At 42.2% G+C, this 21,236-nt stretch overlaps 1 protein-coding gene across 4 annotated transcripts in view; it reads right to left on the bottom strand.

The window, feature by feature from the left end:
* LOC141257939 (cysteine-rich venom protein-like) overlaps nucleotides 1-21,236 on the bottom strand; it is a 72,940-nt gene that overhangs the window by 24,828 nt on the left and 26,876 nt on the right. For all 4 annotated transcript variants that reach the window (XM_073672941.1, XM_073672943.1, XM_073672942.1 and 1 more), the window contains exons 4-6: nucleotides 10,226-10,316; nucleotides 3,622-3,767; nucleotides 220-314 (exon numbers count right to left, since the gene is read on the bottom strand). In XM_073672941.1, the coding sequence (XP_073529042.1) occupies nucleotides 220-314; nucleotides 3,622-3,767; nucleotides 10,226-10,316 (332 nt within the window). The remainder of the gene's footprint in view (nucleotides 1-219; nucleotides 315-3,621; nucleotides 3,768-10,225; nucleotides 10,317-21,236) is intronic.

Raw genomic sequence — 21,236 nt, forward strand, 5'->3', positions numbered from 1 at the left:
ATAGATAGATAGATAGATAGATAGATAGATAGATAGATAATATATAGATGATAGATAGATAGATAGATAGATAGATAGATAGATAGATAGATAATATGCTTTTATATAATATTTTTTACCAGTATGGTAACACTAAATACATGTTTGCTTTCATTTGACGTCACAAAAGAGATGAGTCTATTATTATTATTATTATTAGTAGTATTATTTCTCACTTACGCTGGGCATTGCTGACAGACATAGTAGTATTCAAAATCTTTTCCAGGACATCTGGCTACTGCACATCCTACCTCCCATGAGGTGGCCCAGACGATCTGGAAAGGAATCAATATTCATAAACGGCTTATAAAGAAAGCAGCAAATCATACCTCCCCCTTCAATGACGGACATTGTTGCGATGTGTGCAGCGTCACAGGGGCTTAAGAGGAAAGGGGGTCCATCTCCATCTACAAACGCAGGTGGAATTGTGCATTGTGATGAGATTTTGGACTGCAAAGGGCCAGTATATTGTTCATGCACAGGGGCCCTCTACTCTCTGTTTCCGCCAGTGCCGGCTTTTCTTCATTCACACAACCCTCTACTACTGGTGTCCTCTCCCAGCATCCTGGCAAACATTTTTTTTTTGCTTGAAAAAGTAGGGATTTTACTTAGTGGCCACTCAGATGGAATAGAAGCCCAGCTCTGCAGAGCAGAAGCCACTATTCTTCTTTCTGGCTCACAGAGGGTCGTCCTAAGTGCTAGATATCAGTACAGCCTAACAGGTCCTAATAATGTCAACCTGACGGCCATCTGGCAGACTTTTTGAATAGGTCGAAAGATAGGTGGAAAGAATCCATTCTTCGTCAACTGGAGATTCTTCAGCTCTTTCCAGTATATCGCTGTGAGGACATATAAATGAAATATAAAGTTGCCAGCTTAGACAAATTTTCACAGAATCTAAAGTTACCCAAAGCCTCCAATTGCCATGAAAATATGCACATTATTCTCTTTTCCTCAGACAGTAATCTTTTCTCGTCAAGGAGAGAAGAATATATAGCAAAAGACATTAGAATCTAACGCGTTTCTGGAGCTAAATGCCCTTAGTCATAGTATAATAGAAATGACATCAGCAAGGTTTAAATAGATAAATGAAGGACTAATCACATATAGGGAGAAGGACTAATCACATATAGGTATTTATACAGCCAATCGTGAAGGTTTTTTGCATAATTTATTTAACAATGAAAAAAGACTCAGAAAAACAGAAGGAAAAGCAAATGAAATAATGGCTTTCATTTTGCTAAAATTGAAGACTGAAAGAAGTGGGAAAGGTAACATGGCATAGAAATGATTCCTTGGGCTTGCGTCTGTTATTGTACAGATGTTCCTACTTAGTTTTTTTTATTTACTTTAATCAAAGTTGAATTTATGGTAGATACATTATATCCTCTATCTTCCAATCTAGAAAAAAACTCTATCCTTTTCCATAGTAAAAGTTTTTTCATCCGAGCAACTGCGTTTGGTTCACACCAGATCCCATAGGGGATTGATTTGGTTGTGTGATTTAGGTGGCAGCTGGAAGCCAAAAGCATGGTGTTGCCGGAGACTTCCTTCCTATAAGGCCTGTTTTACACATCCGTATATTTCCGGCACTGTAAAAAACGGTACTGGAGATATCTGTGTCCCGCTTGTCCATGTGTGTCACACGTGTGGCAGCTGTGTGCCACATCAGGATCACACGGACCGGCACCTGGGAATCAGCGGTACAGTTAGCGCTGTTCCCAAGCGCTGGGTTCTGAACACTGCCCTCATCATGGTTCCCTGTCGGCGCTGTGATGTGCACCAGCAGGGACAATTATGAGGGTAGTGGTTGCCGGCTCCCGCAGTGTCCCAGTGTAAAAATAAGATTAAAATAATAAAATCATTATTCTCACCTGTCTGGAGATGGCCTCCGCTGTAATCCTCTCACCACTGACGCCGAGGAGCCAGGGAGATGAGCTGCTCCAGCAAGTAGATCCAGAGCTGCGCTCAGTGAGTGACAGGACATCACTCCTGAGCTCAGTTCCGGGTCCCGCTTGCAAGAGCGGCTCATTCTCCCTGGCTCCTCAGTGTCAGCGGTCAGAGGATTACAGTGGGGGACATCTCCGGATAGGTGAGTATAAGGATTTTATTATTTTAACTTATTTTTACACAGGAACACTGTGGGAGCAGAGACTACTACTACCCTCATCATTGTCCCTGCTGGTGCTGATTGCAGCACCAGCAGGTGACAATGATGAGGGCAGCATTCAGCACCCGGCGCTTGGGAACAGCGCTAATTGTACACTGATTCCCAAGCGCCGGTACGTGTCACACTGATGACACATGGATGTCATCTATATGTGTTCAGCGTGAGACATTTTTGTGGACCGTGCATCCGCAAAAAAACGGACATGTCAGCGTGTGGAGCACATGGACACAGGGTCCGTGGAAACACACTGACATGTGCGCAGACCTATTCATTTTAAGGGTCTACGTGTGTCTGTGTCTCCACTATGTGTGGAAGCTGTCACCACATGTACTGGAGACACTGATGTGTGAAAGAGCCCTAAAGTGAAGTGTGGATTTTAATGTCTTTTGCTATATATTCTACTTTCATTGTTTTTTTAATGGACCACTAATAAAGTAGAATATATTTATCAATGGATGGATTTGCTAAAATTCCTTTACTTATCTGCTTATCAGCTGAATATGACACTATCCATTTGAAGATCACATTGGATTGCATTAGCTGTGCCGGGGAGCTTGTTTTCCTCTTTTTCTAATCTTTTCCTTGCTTTGCTGTCACACACTATTTGTACAGTTTATTCAGTGTTTTATGGCTTTCTCTCCATAACCCTATGGCTAACCTACAGTATAACTGATGTCCTCTCACTGTCCAGATTCACCAGAAAATGGCTCTTGCATTCTTTGCTTTTCCTTTTACACATGTTTGCAAGTCCCTTTCAATTATGTGTGCTATACCATGTGATCTGGTAAGTGCAAGGCATTATTGGTAAATGGCTATGACCACTTTAAGCGATACGTTCTAATTGAGTCACAAATTATTCTAATTCATCAGATTCAGGAAATTCCCAAAAATTTGACACAAGTTTAATTTCCATAAAATCAATTGGCTCATCTCAACCTGGGACTTGTATAAAGTCACTGTTTGGGGATCATTAGTTTAGTGGAACCCTATAATGTGTAATTTTCGAGACTTTCTTTGCTTAAGAACACATTCATATGTTCAGTATTTTACAAAAAGTAGGTGAATAACGCAGAAGTGGAGCATGTGTTTCTATTACACTTTTCTTCCGATTGTTCGACCTCTGGTTTTGGATTAGAAATACTGATGTAAAATACTGACAAAATACTGAAAGTGTGAACGTGGCCTTAGATGTATACTGGATTTCAGACCTAGTGTGGTGGAAACACAGACTATGCCAGTGTTGATCACATACTAGAGTGATCAGGTGAATATGAACATTAAATTGAGGACCGGTGGGATAGGTCACCTCTTATCCATTGATTATCCTCTTGATTAATTTTCAGTCATTTCTGGTGAAGAAACCTTGAAAAAGCTGGCTAAATACAATTTTAAAATCTGGTGTAAAAGAATACCTGAGTGTAATGGCCAACGACCGATGTCTTCGTCTTTGCTCCTTTTCCATACTCAAAATCGCGATATTCATCGAATTGTGTCACTATTGCATGTGCCCAGGTGGCATTATTTGTGGACATGTAAAGGTTCTCACCACAGCCGTATCCTAGAGGGCAGAGAATATAACTCTCTATGTTATTTGCTATAATTGGGAGCACGTACAGTATTGCCCCCCTGTGCAGTCTGTCTCTGTTGTAATCCACACCTAGATAATCTGCTAGCCGTCTCCATGATGAGAACAGTGGAGATGGATTATATTATAGACAAAAGGGTAATTGCCTCGGACATTCTGTTGTTTAGGAAACTACACTGTTCCAAGTCCCCAACGCAATCATCCTAACCTAGACTTGAACCAGAGCAGCCCATCGTATACTAGGGGGTCATTTATTATCCTTTATCTAATCTTGAAAATTAGGAGATTCACTTTAAATTACTTTCTCTAACATTTTATAATAGGGGATTATACATTACCCCTTTCCCTAATCTTTTGTATTAGGAGATTGTACATTACCCCTTTCCCTAATCATTTGTATTAGGAGATTGTGCATTACCCCTTTCCCTAATCATTTGTATTAGGAAATTGTACATTACCCCTTTCCCTAATCTTTGTATTAGGGGATTATACATTACCCCTTTCCCTAATCATTTGTATCAGGGGATTATACATTACCCCTTCCCCTAATCATTTGTATTAGTGGATTATACATTACCTCTCTCCCTAATCATTTGTATTAGGGGATTATACATTACCCCTTTCCCTAATCATTTGTATTAGGAGATTATACATTACCCCTTTCCCTAATCATTTATATTAGGAGATTATACATTACCTGTTTCCCTAATCATTTATATTAGGAGATTGTACATTACCCCTTTCCCTAATCATTTGTATTAGGAGATTGTACATTACCCCTTTCCCTAATCTTTGTATTAGGGGATTATACATTACCCCTTTCCCTAATCTTTGTATTAGGATATTATACATTACCCCTTTCCCTAATCATTTGTATTAGGAGATTGTACATTACCCCTTTCCCTAATCTTTGTATTAGGGGATTATACATTACCCCTTTCCCTAATCTTTGTATTAGGGGATTATACATTACCCCTTTCCCTAATCTTTGTATTAGGATATTATACATTACCCCTTCCCATAATCATTTGTATTAGTGGATTATACATTACCTCTCTCCCTAATCATTTGTATTAGGAGATTATACATTACCCCTTTCCCTAATCATTTATATTAGGAGATTATACATTACCCCTTCTCCTAATCATTTGTATTAGGGGATTGTACATTACCCCTCTCCCTAATCATTTGTATTAGGAGATTATACATTACCCCTTTCCCTAATCATTTGTATTAGTGGATTGTACAATAACCCTTTCCCTAATCATTTATATTAGGAGATTATACATTACCCCTTTCCCTAATCATTTGTATTAGGAGATTATACATTACCCCTTTCCCTAATCATTTATATTAGGAGATTATACATTACCCCTTTCCCTAATCATTTGTATTAGGAGATTATACATTACCTCTTTTCCTAATCATTTGTATTAGGAGATTATATATTACCCCTTCCCCTAATCATTTATATTAGGAGATTATACATTACCCCTTTCCCTAATCATTTGTATTAGGAGATTGTACATTACCCCTTTCCCTAATCTTTGTATTAGGAGATTATACATTACCCCTTTCACTAATCATTTGTATTAGAAGATTATACATTACCCCTTTCCCTAATCATTTGTATTAGGAGATTATACATTAGCCCTTTCCCTAATCATTTGTATTAGGAGATTATACATTAGCCCTTTCCCTAATCATTTGTATTAGGAGATTATACATTACCCCTTTCCCTAATCATTTGTATCAGGGGTTACCCCTTCCCCTAATCATTTGTATTAGTGGATTATACATTACCTCTCTCCCTAATCATTTGTATTAGGAGATTATACATTACCCCTTTCCCTAATCATTTATATTAGGAGATTATACATTACCCCTTCTCCTAATCATTTGTATTAGGGGATTGTACATTACCCCTCTCCCTAATCATTTGTATTAGGAGATTATACATTACCCCTTTCCCTAATCATTTGTATTAGTGGATTGTACAATAACCCTTTCCCTAATCATTTATATTAGGAGATTATACATTACCCCTTTCCCTAATCATTTGTATTAGGAGATTATACATTACCCCTTTCCCTAATCATTTATATTAGGAGATTATACATTACCCCTTTCCCTAATCATTTGTATTAGGAGATTATACATTACCTCTTTTCCTAATCATTTGTATTAGGAGATTATACATTACCCCTTCCCCTAATCATTTATATTAGGAGATTATACATTACCCCTTTCCCTAATCATTTGTATTAGGAGATTGTACATTACCCCTTTCCCTAATCTTTGTATTAGGAGATTATACATTACCCCTTTCACTAATCATTTGTATTAGGAGACTATACATTACCCCTTTCCCTAATCATTTGTATTAGGAGATTATACATTAGCCCTTTCCCTAATCATTTGTATTAGGAGATTATACATTACCCCTTTCCCTAATCATTTGTATTAGGAGATTATACATTACCCCTTTCACTAATCATTTGTATTAGGAGATTATACATTACCCCTTTCCCTAATCATTTGTATTAGGAGATTATACATTACCCCTTTCCCTAATCATTTGTATCAGGGGTTACCCCTTCCCCTAATCATTTGTATTAGTGGATTATACATTACCTCTTTCCCAAATCATTTGTATTAGGAGATTATACATTACCCCTTTCCCTAATCTTTTGTATTAGGAGATTATACATTACCCCTTTCCCTAATCATTTCTATTAAGAGATTATACATTACCCCTTTCCCTAATCATTTTATATTAGGGGATTGAACATTAACTCTTTCCCTAATCATTTCTATTAAGAGATTATACATTACCCCTTTCCCTAATCATTTGTATTAGGAGATTATACATTACCCCTTTCCCTAATCATTTATATTAGGAGACTATACATTACCCCTTTCCCTAATCATTTGTATTAGGAGATTATACATTACTTCTTTTCCTAATCATTTGTATTAGGAGATTATACATTACCCCTTTCCCTAATCATTTGTATTAGGAGATTGTACATTACCCCTTTCCCTAATCTTTGTATTAGGAGATTATACATTAGCCCTTTCCCTAATCATTTGTATTAGGAGATTATACATTACCCCTTTCCCTAATCATTTGTATTAGGAGATTATACATTACCCCTTTCACTAATCATTTGTATTAGGAGATTATACATTACCCCTTTCCCTAATCATTTGTATTAGGAGATTATACATTACCCCTTTCCCTAATCATTTGTATCACTGGTTACCCCTTCCCCTAATCATTTGTATTAGTGGATTATACATTACCTCTTTCCCAAATCATTTGTATTAGGAGATTATACATTACCCCTTTCCCTAATCTTTTGTATTAGGAGATTATACATTACCCCTTTCCCTAATCATTTCTATTAAGAGATTATACATTACCCCTTTCCCTAATCATTTTATATTAGGGGATTGTACATTACCTCTTTCCCTAATCATTTCTATTAAGAGATTATACATTACCCCTTTCCCTAATCATTTGTATTAGGAGATTATACATTACCCCTTTCCCTAATCATTTATATTAGGAGACTATACATTACCCCTTTCCCTAATCATTTGTATTAGGAGATTATACATTACCTCTTTTCCTAATCATTTGTATTAGGAGATTATACATTACCCCTTCCCCTAATCATTTATATTAGGAGATTATACATTACCCCTTTCCCTAATCATTTGTATTAGGAGATTGTACATTACCCCTTTCCCTAATCTTTGTATTAGGAGATTATACATTACCCCTTTCACTAATCATTTGTATTAGGAGATTATACATTACCCCTTTCCCTAATCATTTGTATTAGGAGATTATACATTAGCCCTTTTCCGTAATCATTTGTATTAGGAGATTATACATTACCCCTTTCCCTAATCATTTGTATTAGGAGATTATACATTACCCCTTTCACTAATCATTTGTATTAGGAGATTATACATTACCCCTTTCCCTAATCATTTGTATTAGGAGATTATACATTACCCCTTTCCCTAATCATTTGTATTAGGAGATTATACATTACCCCTTTCCCTAATCATTTGTATTAGGAGATTATACATTACCCCTTTCCCTAATCATTTGTATCAGGGGTTACCCCTTCCCCTAATCATTTGTATTAGTGGATTATACATTACCTCTTTCCCAAATCATTTGTATTAGGAGATTATACATTACCCCTTTCCCTAATCTTTTGTATTAGGAGATTATACATTACCCCTTTCCCTAATCATTTCTATTAAGAGATTATACATTACCCCTTTCCCTAATCATTTTATATTAGGGGATTGAACATTACCTCTTTCCCTAATCATTTCTATTAAGAGATTATACATTACCCCTTTCCCTAATCATTTGTATTAGGAGATTATACATTACCCCTTTCCCTAATCATTTATATTAGGAGACTATACATTACCCCTTTCCCTAATCATTTGTATTAGGAGATTATACATTACCTCTTTTCCTAATCATTTGTATTAGGAGATTATACATTACCCCTTTCCCTAATCATTTGTATTAGGAGATTGTACATTACCCCTTTCCCTAATCTTTGTATTAGGAGATTATACATTAGCCCTTTCCCTAATCATTTGTATTAGGAGATTATACATTACCCCTTTCCCTAATCATTTGTATTAGGACATTATACATTACCCCTTCCACTAATCATTTGTATTAGGAGATTATACATTACCCCTTTCCCTAATCATTTGTATTAGGAGATTATACATTACCCCTTTCCCTAATCATTTCTATCACTGGTTACCCCTTCCCCTAATCATTTGTATTAGTGGATTATACATTACCTCTTTCCCAAATCATTTGTATTAGGAGATTATACATTACCCCTTTCCCTAATCTTTTGTATTAGGAGATTATACATTACCCCTTTCCCTAATCATTTCTATTAAGAGATTATACATTACCCCTTTCCCTAATCATTTTATATTAGGGGATTGTACATTACCTCTTTCCCTAATCATTTCTATTAAGAGATTATACATTACCCCTTTCCCTAATCATTTGTATTAGGAGATTATACATTACCCCTTTCCCTAATCATTTATATTAGGAGACTATACATTACCCCTTTCCCTAATCATTTGTATTAGGAGATTATACATTACCTCTTTTCCTAATCATTTGTATTAGGAGATTATACATTACCCCTTCCCCTAATCATTTATATTAGGAGATTATACATTACCCCTTTCCCTAATCATTTGTATTAGGAGATTGTACATTACCCCTTTCCCTAATCTTTGTATTAGGAGATTTACATTACCCCTTTCACTAATCATTTGTATTAGGAGATTATACATTACCCCTTTCCCTAATCATTTGTATTAGGAGATTATACATTAGCCCTTTTCCGTAATCATTTGTATTAGGAGATTATACATTACCCCTTTCCCTAATCATTTGTATTAGGAGATTATACATTACCCCTTTCACTAATCATTTGTATTAGGAGATTATACATTACCCCTTTCCCTAATCATTTGTATTAGGAGATTATACATTACCCCTTTCCCTAATCATTTGTATTAGGAGATTATACATTACCCCTTTCCCTAATCATTTGTATTAGGAGATTATACATTACCCCTTTCCCTAATCATTTGTATCAGGGGTTACCCCTTCCCCTAATCATTTGTATTAGTGGATTATACATTACCTCTTTCCCAAATCATTTGTATTAGGAGATTATACATTACCCCTTTCCCTAATATTTTGTATTAGGAGATTATACAATACCCCTTTCCCTAATCATTTCTATTAAGAGATTATACATTACCCCTTTCCCTAATCATTTTATATTAGGGGATTGTACATTACCTCTTTCCCTAATCATTTTTATTAAGAGATTATACATTACCCCTTTCCTTAATCATTTCTATTCGGAGGCTGCACATTACCCCTTTTCCTAATCTTTTGTATATTAGGATATTATACATTACCCCTTTCCCTAATCATTTGTATTAGAGGATTGTACATTACCCCTTACCCTAATCTTGTATATTAGGAGATTGTACATTATCTCTTTCTCTATTTTTTTTGTATTCCTGGATTTTAAGTTACCCCTTTCCCTACTTTTTTTGTATTAGTAGATTTTGGGTTACCCCTTTATGTAATCTTTTGAGATTGGGATTGTATATTGTTACTTTTGTTATTCTTGCACAATAGATGCTTTTAGGTTAATCCTTTCTCTAATCTTCTGCTTGTGTATCATATATTATTCTTTCCTGGTTTTAGGTGATTTCATATTTTCCTCTTTATGTAATTTTTCATTGGAGAAAACTGACATTAGTGTTTTTTTCTAAACCCCAGTTGTCTATAAAGTACAATAGTAATGTAGATGGTTCAGCATGACAGGTTCACCCACTTGAGATCTTTCTGTCCTCTGCTTTGCTGTGTTTCAGGGTACACTTATTAGCCCACTTTTCAGCATTCTGTGCAGCTTCTTCACTCCATTCCTCAATAAAAACACACACAAGAACATCATCTAATAATAAGTTTGGTAACAAAATTAAACATTCATTTTTGCTCAATTGTTATTTAATAAAATAATTAATTGGTGCAAGCAAAAAATACACGACAATAAAGTCGTCACTTGTTTTCAAGAGGATTTTCCACATTGTCCTGTTCCATTACTCAGATGCTATCATTGGCTATAAATCACTATATGCATATTATATTCTCCATTGTTACTTATATCTTCCCACTGTTTGAATTGGGAAACTATTTAAGAAAATTTATTTTTTTTCCCCCATGATTAGAGTTGAGCCACCCTCGTAGTGTTCGGGTTCGGTTCGATTCGGCGAACACCGGAGTGTTCGCCGAACTGTTCGTCGAACTGTCTGTCGAACACCGTTAAAACCAATGGCAGGCAAACAAAAACACATAGAAACACATGGAAAACACCTTCAAAGGTGTCCAAAAGCAGACAAACTGCTCACAAGACACAACTAACACATGGAAAAGTGACAAGTACATATAGTCATGCAAAAAGAAAAGAGGTGGAGGAGTAATAGGAGGGGGAGACACAGATATAGGCATGTCATGCCCTTCTAAAATCAAGAAAGGCTGGAGTATAAATCTAAAATCAGCCTACCAACACCCAGACGTCGTGACTAGAAAATTAAAAATAGAAATATCTTTAGGTAGAATGGCGGTTCCATTCAGAACACTTTCCTTTCAAGACGTAGTGGTATCCCCGTTGTGAGTTGTGCCAAAAACGGAACCCAATACATTCGGACTAATCCACCATTTGTCATATCCAAGGGGCAGGTCAGTACACGACAACATCGACGCGGAACCAAGTACAGTAGTATATACTGTACATCCTTTGACAAGGCAATCAGGCAGATCAAGAAGTTGGGAAGGGTCACCCTAATGGCCAAAACAGACATTGATGCGGCATTCTGGTTACTACCTGTGCCTCTGAATAGAGTGCACCTATTGGGCTGCTTCTGGGAAGGAGCATACTATATAGATCGCTGTTTGCCCATGGGGTGGTCCAGATCCTGCTCACTATTTGAGGCGTTTAATTGCTTCCTCGAATGGGTTGCAATGCACATTTCTAAGGGGGCACATATTATCCATTACCTCGACAACTTCTTATGCCTGGGCCCAAAAGATTCGCCACAGGGTGAATACACACGGTAGTCCACCTGTGAGAAGGAGAGAGCAGGAGGGAGAGCGGACACCACATAGCCGAAGGGTAAGATGGAGAACGGAAGAAGGAAAGAGGGCGAGGGAGGTAAGGGGGTACAGTGGAAGGCCGACTTGAGCTCCCCCACGTTCCTGCTGGGCGGGGAACAGCCCTGGGAAGAAAAGCCGCTTGCGCATCCTTTTGAGGTTACGGGCGCGAGCGGGCAGAGGGACTAAACTGGAGTGCGAAGACGACACGGCCAGTACGTTCCTGCCTGTGCGACCTCCGTGTCGACGGGTTTGTGCCAGAGCCGCGGTGGACACTGACGACCAGCCCCCCTCTACCAATACTAGTGCCTGTCCGTGGGTGGGTCAAGCCCCCCCCCGTGGTGTGGGGGGGGTAACATCTGCAGAAGAAAGACCATCTTCCAGCCAAACTAAGATGTCTACTTCTTTTCGTGGACAATGTGATACGATCCCTTTCTTACGGACACGCCCATCGCTACAAATTCCAGATGAGACACAAAAACAGCAGGTCCTTCAATTGATATCAAGTGCTCCAACAAGTGGGCTCTCCTCCATCTCAACTTCAACATCACAAATGCTCCAGTCCTCAGAGGTGTCACCCCAATCGCACTTGCTTCCTCACAGCTCCCAAGTCTCCAGCTGAGCATCTGAGTGTGGGGTAACACAGATGGTTGTGTCTGCACAGCTGTTTACTCACACTATAGCCTGGGAAACGGAGGTCTGCTTCAGAGCTTCTGTTAATCCAGACGAGGAAATGATCTGCACTGATGCCCAGAATCATTATGAGTCGGATCCAGGACCAGAAGAAGAAGGTTCTGAGCATAAAGTAGACCCTCGTTCCCAAACTGTAACTCCTGTTGGTGGAGTCAATGATGAAGACGACGATGAGACTCAAATACCTGAATGGAGCGACAACTTGACTTTTCTGTCAGGGCAGGAAGAGGTTGGCTCTGAGGACGACGGGTGTGAGAACACACAGGGTGATGATGATGAGGTTGGAAATCCCACTTACTGTCAACCCACAGTCAGCCAGTCGATGAGGTCAGCAGAGGAGGTGGAGGAGGATGCTATTGATGACGAGGTTAGGTTGCGCCTTCCTGGACAGAGACGGAGTACTGGAAGCATGTCAACAACTCCATCCTCAACTACAACTTTGCCTCTGACCACAAGTCGTGGTGGCTCTTCAGGTCGCATGGGCTCTAAGCCTTGCATAGCCTGGGCATTTTTTCAGATCGATAAGGATGACCCATCTCGTGTTATCTGTAATATTTGTCACCAAAAGCTAAGTAGAGGCCAAAAAATCCATAGTTTGAGTACTTCATGCATGAACCGTCACATGGATATGAAGCATAAGTTGCACTGGGAAGCTCACTGTGCTACAATGCGGCCTAGCGGGCCGGGCCAACCACTGTCTGCCCCATCTTGTCAATCCGCGGCCTCTTCATCATCTGTGAATGGGGGGACAGCAGTCACACATGTTTTTGGACGCAGACCTGCCACCTCTTTACCCGCAACAGCCAGTGTGATTGGCAGGTCATCATTTCATTTGGAAGCGGAAACACCAGTTGGTATTGAGCGTTCTCCAACATCGAGAGCATCACCTTTGGATCAAGGCAACCTAACTTTTCCGCCAGCATCTTCCTCACAGACAGGCAGTTTGCCGGGGACACCCTACTCAACCCCGTCAAAGCACAACAGCCAGCCCTCGGTCCCTCAGATGTGGACAAGTAAAAGACTATTTCCTCCTAGCCATGACAAAGCTAAGAGGTTGAATTTCACCATCTGCAAGCTGTTGGCTACAGAAATGCTGCCTTTCCGCCTGATGGACACAGAGGATTTTCAAGACCTTATGTCCGTCGCAGTGCCCCATTACCAGATGCCCAGTCGCCACTACTTCTCAAAGAAAGGTGTGCCTGCGCTACACCAGCATGTCGCACACAACATCACCGCTTCTTTGAGAAACTCTGTGTGTCACAGGGTGCATTTCACCACAGACACTTGGATGAGTAGGCATGGACAGGGGCGTTACATGTCGCTGACTGGGCACTGGGTAACTCTGGTGACAGCAGGACAAGGGGCTGCTGTCCAAGTCTTGCCGTCCCCACGAGTTGTGCGTCAATCCTCTTTATCTAGAAGTTCCTCCACTGCTTCTGCCTCCTCAACCTCCTCTCGGTCCTCCACCTGCACCCAAAGCCTGTCTGGTAATGCCACCCGCTTTTTAACTGCGCAGAAGTTACTATGCTGGCAGCAGGGCTCAACGGCATCAGGCGGTGTTTACTTTGAAATGTCTGGGAAATGTGAGTCACACAGCTGAGTAGTTGTGGTCAGCTCTGGAGACCCAGTTTCATGAATGGTTGTCTCCACTGGACCTGCAACCAGGGAAGGCCGTGTGCGACAATGCTGCAAACCTGGGTGCGGCCCTTCGCCGCGGCAATGTCACACAAGTGCTTTGTATGGCTCACGTGTTGAACCTGGTTGTCCAGCAATTTTTAGCCCACTAGCCCGGACTAGATGGCCTTCTGCAGAGGGCACGGTCGCTGTGTGCTCACTTCTGCCGTTCGCATTCCACTGCTCAACGACATACATCTCTACAGAAGTCGTTGGGCCTGCCAGTTCACCGGCTGAAATGCGATGTGCCGACACGGTGGAATTCAACTCTGCACATTTTGCAGCGACAGTGGCAGCACCGACAAGCCCTGGTGCAATAAGTTCTGATGTATAGCCTGGGCCAACGAGATCAAGAGGTAGGGCAAATCACGCTGCAGGAGTGGTCTCAGATCAGGGACCTATGCACCCTTCTACACAGTATTGAAATGGCGACGAAGATGTTTAGTGCTGACGATGCCATTATCAGCATGACTATTCCAGTGATTTACATGCTGGAGCACACATTAAACAGAATTCGGAGTCAGGTGGTGGGACAGTAGGAGGCGGAGGAAGTAGAGGAGGAGTCGTATGCGGAAGGGATAACATCTCCAAGGTCCAGACGGTCGGCAGCACCAAGGCGGCAGGCATGTGAGGGTGGGGGAGAGGAATTAACCAGGGCGCATGGAAGCAGCCAAACTGTTGAGGAAGGTGCAGGAGCTGATGAAGAAGTGGAGAAAGAACTGGCGATGGGCATGGAAGACTCATCAGATGATGGAGACCTTGATCACATTTCTGTTGTGCGAGGTTGGGGGGAGAGGGCAGAGGAAGGAAGCATGATTCTTACCTCGCTACCAAAACAACAATGACTTGGTCCTCCTGGATCCTGAAGACACATGAGAGCCTTCTTGCTGCAGAGGCTGTTGCAGAATCTTACATGTGCTTTTCCACAAAACACCAGTGGTGCACGTAGTGAATCTCACATTTCTAACTTTCCAACCGTGGGACTGTCGAGTCTTCATCACTCAAACCGTAATAGTAACACAGTATCTGCTGCTAACAGCAATTTTGTGGAATCGTTTCACCACTTTTTTAGACCATCCTTTGCAAGGCCACAGGAGACAAGATGTCTGACACATAGTCAACGCCTAGAGAGGATGGTACAGGAGTATCTCCAAGTGAACATCGAAGCCATGACTGTGTCACTGGACCCTTGCTCTTTTTGGGCTTCCAATCTGGAAAAATGTCCGGAGCTCGCCACTCACGCCTTGGAGATCTTGTCATGCCCTGCAGCCAGCGTTCTCTCTGAACGTGTGTTCAGCGATGCTGGTGGTGTGCTGACAGATAAGCGCACGCGGCTGTCCACTGAGAATGTAGACAGACTCACTTTCATAAAGATGAACAAATCATGGACCAGCAAGGATTTTTCTACCCCTGTGTCATCCTAAGGAGACTAAAAGCTTGAGGATTTGGTAAAATCACCTCACCAACCGTTTTAAGCAACTCTGGGGCAATTGATGCCACTTAAGTGGTGTCTGTGCCACAATATTTGGAAAAAATGGAGACTCTTTTTGAAGTCCCCTTGCTGTGTTTTACGTGACGTTGGCATAGTCAATTCCAGGTGGGTTGGGTCGCCCCCCCCTTTTAACCATAAGAAACTATATACACTATGGCTTGGGGTAGCACAGATGGTTGAGTCTGAAGAGCTGTTTACTCAGAGGTCTACTCCAAAGCTTCAGTGTCTGCTAGTCAGCGTAGTAGCCCAGCTCTGAAGCAAGCTACACCGCCTGTGTATCTAATAAGAATTTTTAACTGCATCTAGCCTAGGCAGACTGTGGGGACCCCCAACCAAACCCAGACGCTCAGCCGCCCTACCATCCCCCTTTCCTTGACAATACAATAGTGTAACTCTTACAACTGGATGGGTGAGGATCGGTCACAGCTTTATTAACTCTTTATACTCATTCCATTAGAAAGGCATTTTATTTCTAAAACAATTCAGCTTGTTGCAGCATGCCCTGTGTCTCCACACCGGCAAGTTGGCCAACAAGTGTAACTCTCCAACATGTCCTTTCTATTTCCAGGCCACGGAGGATCCTGCGTACTCGTATGCAGGACTCTGACCCCCATCCATCACTCTTAACGCTTGTTCCACTCCGTCCTGGAGTCCTGACAGGAATATGTCCAGTCCAATATCCATTAAGTGAACACCGTCGGGCCGTATGAGGCCTGCTTTATCTCTTTCCAGTTGTCGGTGTCATATCACTACACCGCCTCTGTCTCTTCTAAATTTTGCCATACGAATATTTATTACCCGCCTTCTCCGTTCGATGGCCGTGATGTCTCGTGCACCTTGCCATACCGCTATCGCCACAATCTCTGACCATACTATAGTTAGTTTTGTGAAAAATTCTCTGAAGCACTCAGTGTCTAGTTTAATTATTGCCATTAGTTATGCGCTCTTGTGATGAGCTAAGTCGTTTCCCCCGGCCTGTATAACTAAGATGACTTGACCTCTTGCCTCTCTCCCTACTTTGATTACCTCTATTAGTACCTGTGGCCATTGCAGACCTCTAACACCTCTCCAGTTGAAATATGTGTTATGAAACTCTAATTTCCTCCCGTCTGGGTGGACTTTCGCCCTTTTTTTCTGCCCAATATATATATGAGTGGCCTATCACCCACACTGTTGGCTTAGCGTCACCTGTAAAAGAAACAAACCACGTTAGGATAACAAGTCCGGTCTTATGTATCTCGCCAAACACGTGGATCGCCATCTCCCTATCCTCTGAACTTCCGTTTCTGACAGTCCTGCCCTTGCTGCTTCTATGGCCGCGCCTATGCGGAATGAGTGTGTCCCGTAATCTTTTGGGTGGTCCCCTGCCGATGTTATGCATTTATTAAATATAGCTTGGAACTGGTATCTTGATAATGGCATTCCATCAATGTGTGATAGGAAGAAATTACTTTGTGATCTGATGGTTATATATGTTTTTACTATTGTTACCCGACTCAGTGTACCGTTTGTGGGTTGTAGAAGTACCCAAGTGCCCCTGCCCACTGGAACCGTTTTCGATTTGCGTATGCGTAGACGTATTGCATTATTGGCTATGACTACATCCTGGTGTAATAAGCCTCCACTGGGGGTAATTTTGGATTGAGGGACTAATTCGCTCATGCATAGCGCCCCGAAGAAGGCGATCGCAAATGCAGTACACAGTAGTGTTGCTTTAAATTGTGTGTCATGTTAATGGTGTTAGGGATATGATGTGAGAAATCAGTTTTAGTGACACGGGACGGGATGTCTACACTCCTGACTTGGCTGACCCATTTTCCACCCTTTTATGGATTGTCTGATGATGAATCTCTTTCTCACATCTCCCCAATTCCGTAGTTGGAAGTGAAATGCTACTCCAGTCAGACACCCCTCATCATTAGCTGGTGGAGAAATTCTATGGTGACTTGTAATCTGGCTTGTTCATATTGGTCAACCCGTCTGCCTGCTACTAGTCATGTCCACTCTTCCCATGCCTTACCGTATGCTTGCCACATTGACGGGGCAACTGACGCTCTGATTAATGGCATCAACTATTCGCCACTAGATCCCATAGGGAGGGTGGGCAACTGTTGCCCAATTGGTGGGCATTGGGGAGGAGCTCTGTGAAAATCTGCCAATTGAATTGTGATAAAGCATTAGCAGCAGCGTTAGACACCTCAGCATCGTGGCTAGCGCGGATCCATACATTGTGTTTTAGGCACAGGAATGCTATCCGGCATAGTAGGCCTAACACTGGGAGAGATGATGATGCCATCTTATTAATGCAGTGCGCTAGGCTGGTGTTTTTTGTTATGAAGCGTATATTTTTGTTAGCCAGGCGCGCGCCCCATATTTCTATTGCTACCACTATTGGGAAGAAAATAGCAAAAGGTACTCACCAGCCAAGGTTTCAAGAAAAAATGCACACCAGGACACGGCCGGCCCCCTTTTGTTAGAAGGAGGTAACACAGGTGCAGAATGCTAATGAACAATCGCCCTCAACCACTCTCACTGGAGGGGCGACTACCCAGCACTAAAACTGCACACAGATGAAACTTGCAGTAGGGTGCAATTCACACACTCGCGGCACCGTGCCTAGCCAGCATCCTATTATACGCCCCTACTATTCGACTAGGCGGGATGCCCGGCACCCTATCCGTGCATCGCAGAGTTGTGAAGCCCCCACTCACAAGGTCACCATTACTGGGACTGGCCGTGCCCTAGCAGATAAAAAAAGTGCAAAAAATATCATATGAGGTATTAGTTGATATTTTAGCCAAAATACGTAAGCTCGCAACCCATCGTCAAGGGTCCTCACGGTTTTACGAGTCCCTACTCTAATATTAAAAACAGACAGCATAGCCAGAACAATAGACAGAATTTTTAGAAAATAGCAAAATTTTTGCTATTTTCTAAAAATTCTGTCTATTGTTCTGGCTATTCTGTCTGTTTTTAATATTAGAGTAGGGACTCGCAAAACCGTGAGGACCCTTGACGATGGGTTGCGAGCTTACGTATTTTGGCCAAAATATCAACTAATACCTCATATGATATTTTTTGCACTTTTTTTATCTGCTAGGGCACGGCCAGGCCCAGTAATGGTGACCTTGTGAGTGGGGGCTTCACAACTCTGCGATGCACGGATAGGGTGCCGGGCATCCCGCCTAGTCGAATAGTAGGGGCGTATAATAGGATGCTGGCTAGGCACGGTGCCGCGAGTGTGTGAATTGCACCCTACTGCAAGTTTCATCTTTGTGCAGTTTTAGTGCTGGGTAGTCGCCCCTCCAGTGAGAGTGGTTGAGGGCGATTGTTCATTAGCATTCTGCACCTGTGTTACCTCCTTCTAACAAAAGGGGGCCGGCCGTGTCCTGGTGTGCATTTTTTCTTGAAACCTTGGCTGGTGAGTACCATTGCCTTTTGCTATTTTCTAAAAATTCTGTCTATTGTTCTGGCTATGCTGTCTGTTTTTAATATTAGAGTAGGGACTCGCAAAACCGTGAGGACCCTTGACGATGGGTTGCGAGCTAACGTATTTTGGCCAAAATATCAACTAATACCTCATATGATATTTTTTGCACTTTTTTATCTGCTAGGGCACGGCCAGGCCCAGTAATGGTGACCTTGTGAGTGGGGGCTTCACAACTCTGCGATGCACGGATAGGGTGCCGGGCATCCCGCCTAGTCGAATAGTAGGGGCGTATAATAGGATGCTGGCTAGGCACGGTGCCGCGAGTGTGTGAATTGCACCCTACTGCAAGTTTCATCTGTGTGCAGTTTTAGTGCTGGGTAGTCGCCCCTCCAGTGAGAGTGGTTGAGGGCGATTGTTCATTAGCATTCTGCACCTGTGTTACCTCCTTCTAACAAAAGGGGGCCGGCCGTGTCCTGGTGTGCATTTTTTCTTGAAACCTTGGCTGGTGAATACCATTGCCTTTTGCTATTTTCTAAAAATTCTGTCTATTGTTCTGGCTATGCTGTCTGTTTTTAATATTAGAGTAGGGACTCGCAAAACCGTGAGGACCCTTGACGATGGGTTGCGAGCTTACGTATTTTGGACAAAATATCAACTAATACCTCATATGATATTTTTTGCACTTTTTTTATCTGCTAGGGCACGGCCAGGCCCAGTAATGGTGACCTTGTGAGTGGGGGCTTCATAACTCTGCGATGCACGGATAGGGTGCCGGGCATCCCGCCTAGTCGAATAGTAGGGGCGTATAATAGGATGCTGGCTAGGCACGGTGCCGCGAGTGTGTGAATTGCACCCTACTGCAAGTTTCATCTGTGTGCAGTTTTAGTGCTGGGTAGTCGCCCCTCCAGTGAGAGTGGTTGAGGGCGATTGTTCATTAGCATTCTGCACCTGTGTTACCTCCTTCTAACAAAAGGGGGCCGGCCGTGTCCTGGTGTGCATTTTTTCTTGAAACCTTGGCTGGTGAGTACCATTGCCTTTTGCTATTTTCTAAAAATTCTGTCTATTGTTCTGGCTATGCTGTCTGTTTTTAATATTAGAGTAGGGACTCGCAAAACCGTGAGGACCCTTGACGATGGGTTGCGAGCTTACGTATTTTGGCCAAAATATCAACTAATACCTCATATGATATTTTTTGCACTTTTTTTATCTGCTAGGGCACGGCCAGGCCCAGTAATGGTGACCTTGTGAGTGGGGGCTTCACAACTCTGCGATGCACGGATAGGGTGCCGGGCATCCCGCCTAGTCGAATAGTAGGGGCGTATAATAGGATGCTGGCTAGGCACGGTGCCGCGAGTGTGTGAATTGCACCCTACTGCAAGTTTCATCTGTGTGCAGTTTTAGTGCTGGGTAGTCGCCCCTCCAGTGAGAGTGGTTGAGGGCGATTGTTCATTAGCATTCTGCACCTGTGTTACCTCCTTCTAACAAAAGGGGGCCGGCCGTGTCCTGGTGTGCATTTTTTCTTGAAACCTTGGCTGGTGAGTACCATTGCCTTTTGCTATTTTCTAAAAATTCTGTCTATCGTTCTGGCTATGCTGTCTGTTTTTAATATTAGAGTAGGGACTCGCAAAACCGTGAGGACCCTTGACGATGGGTTGCGAGCTTACGTATTTTGGCCAAAATATCAACTAATACCTCATATGATATTTTTTGCACTTTTTTTATCTGCTAGGGCACGGCCAGGCCCAGTAATGGTGACCTTGTGAGTGGGGGCTTCACAACTCTGCGATGCACGGATAGGGTGCCGGGCATCCCGCCTAGTCGAATAGTAGGGGCGTATAATAGGATGCTGGCTAGGCACGGTGCCGCGAGTGTGTGAATTGCACCCTACTGCAAGTTTCATCTGTGTGCAGTTTTAGTGCTGGGTAGTCGCCCCTCCAGTGAGAGTGGTTGAGGGCGATTGTTCATTAGCATTCTGCACCTGTGTTACCTCCTTCTAACAAAAGGGGGCCGGCCGTGTCCTGGTGTGCATTTTTTCTTGAAACCTTGGCTGGTGAGTACCATTGCCTTTTGCTATTTTCTAAAAATTCTGTCTATTGTTCTGGCTATGCTGTCTGTTTTTAATATTAGAGTAGGGACTCGCAAAACCGTGAGGACCCTTGACGATGGGTTGCGAGCTTACGTATTTTGGCCAAAATATCAACTAATACCTCATATGATATTTTTTGCACTTTTTTTATCTGCTAGGGCACGGCCAGGCCCAGTAATGGTGACCTTGTGAGTGGGGGCTTCACAACTCTGCGATGCACGGATAGGGTGCCGGGCATCCCGCCTAGTCGAATAGTAGGGGCGTATAATAGGATGCTGGCTAGGCACGGTGCCGCGAGTGTGTGAATTGCACCCTACTGC

Source organism: Phyllobates terribilis, unplaced genomic scaffold, assembly GCF_046119375.1.
Source record: "Phyllobates terribilis strain yellow unplaced genomic scaffold, ASM4611937v1 Scaffold_3__8_contigs__length_932513732, whole genome shotgun sequence".
NCBI classification, from domain to species: domain Eukaryota; kingdom Metazoa; phylum Chordata; class Amphibia; order Anura; family Dendrobatidae; genus Phyllobates; species Phyllobates terribilis.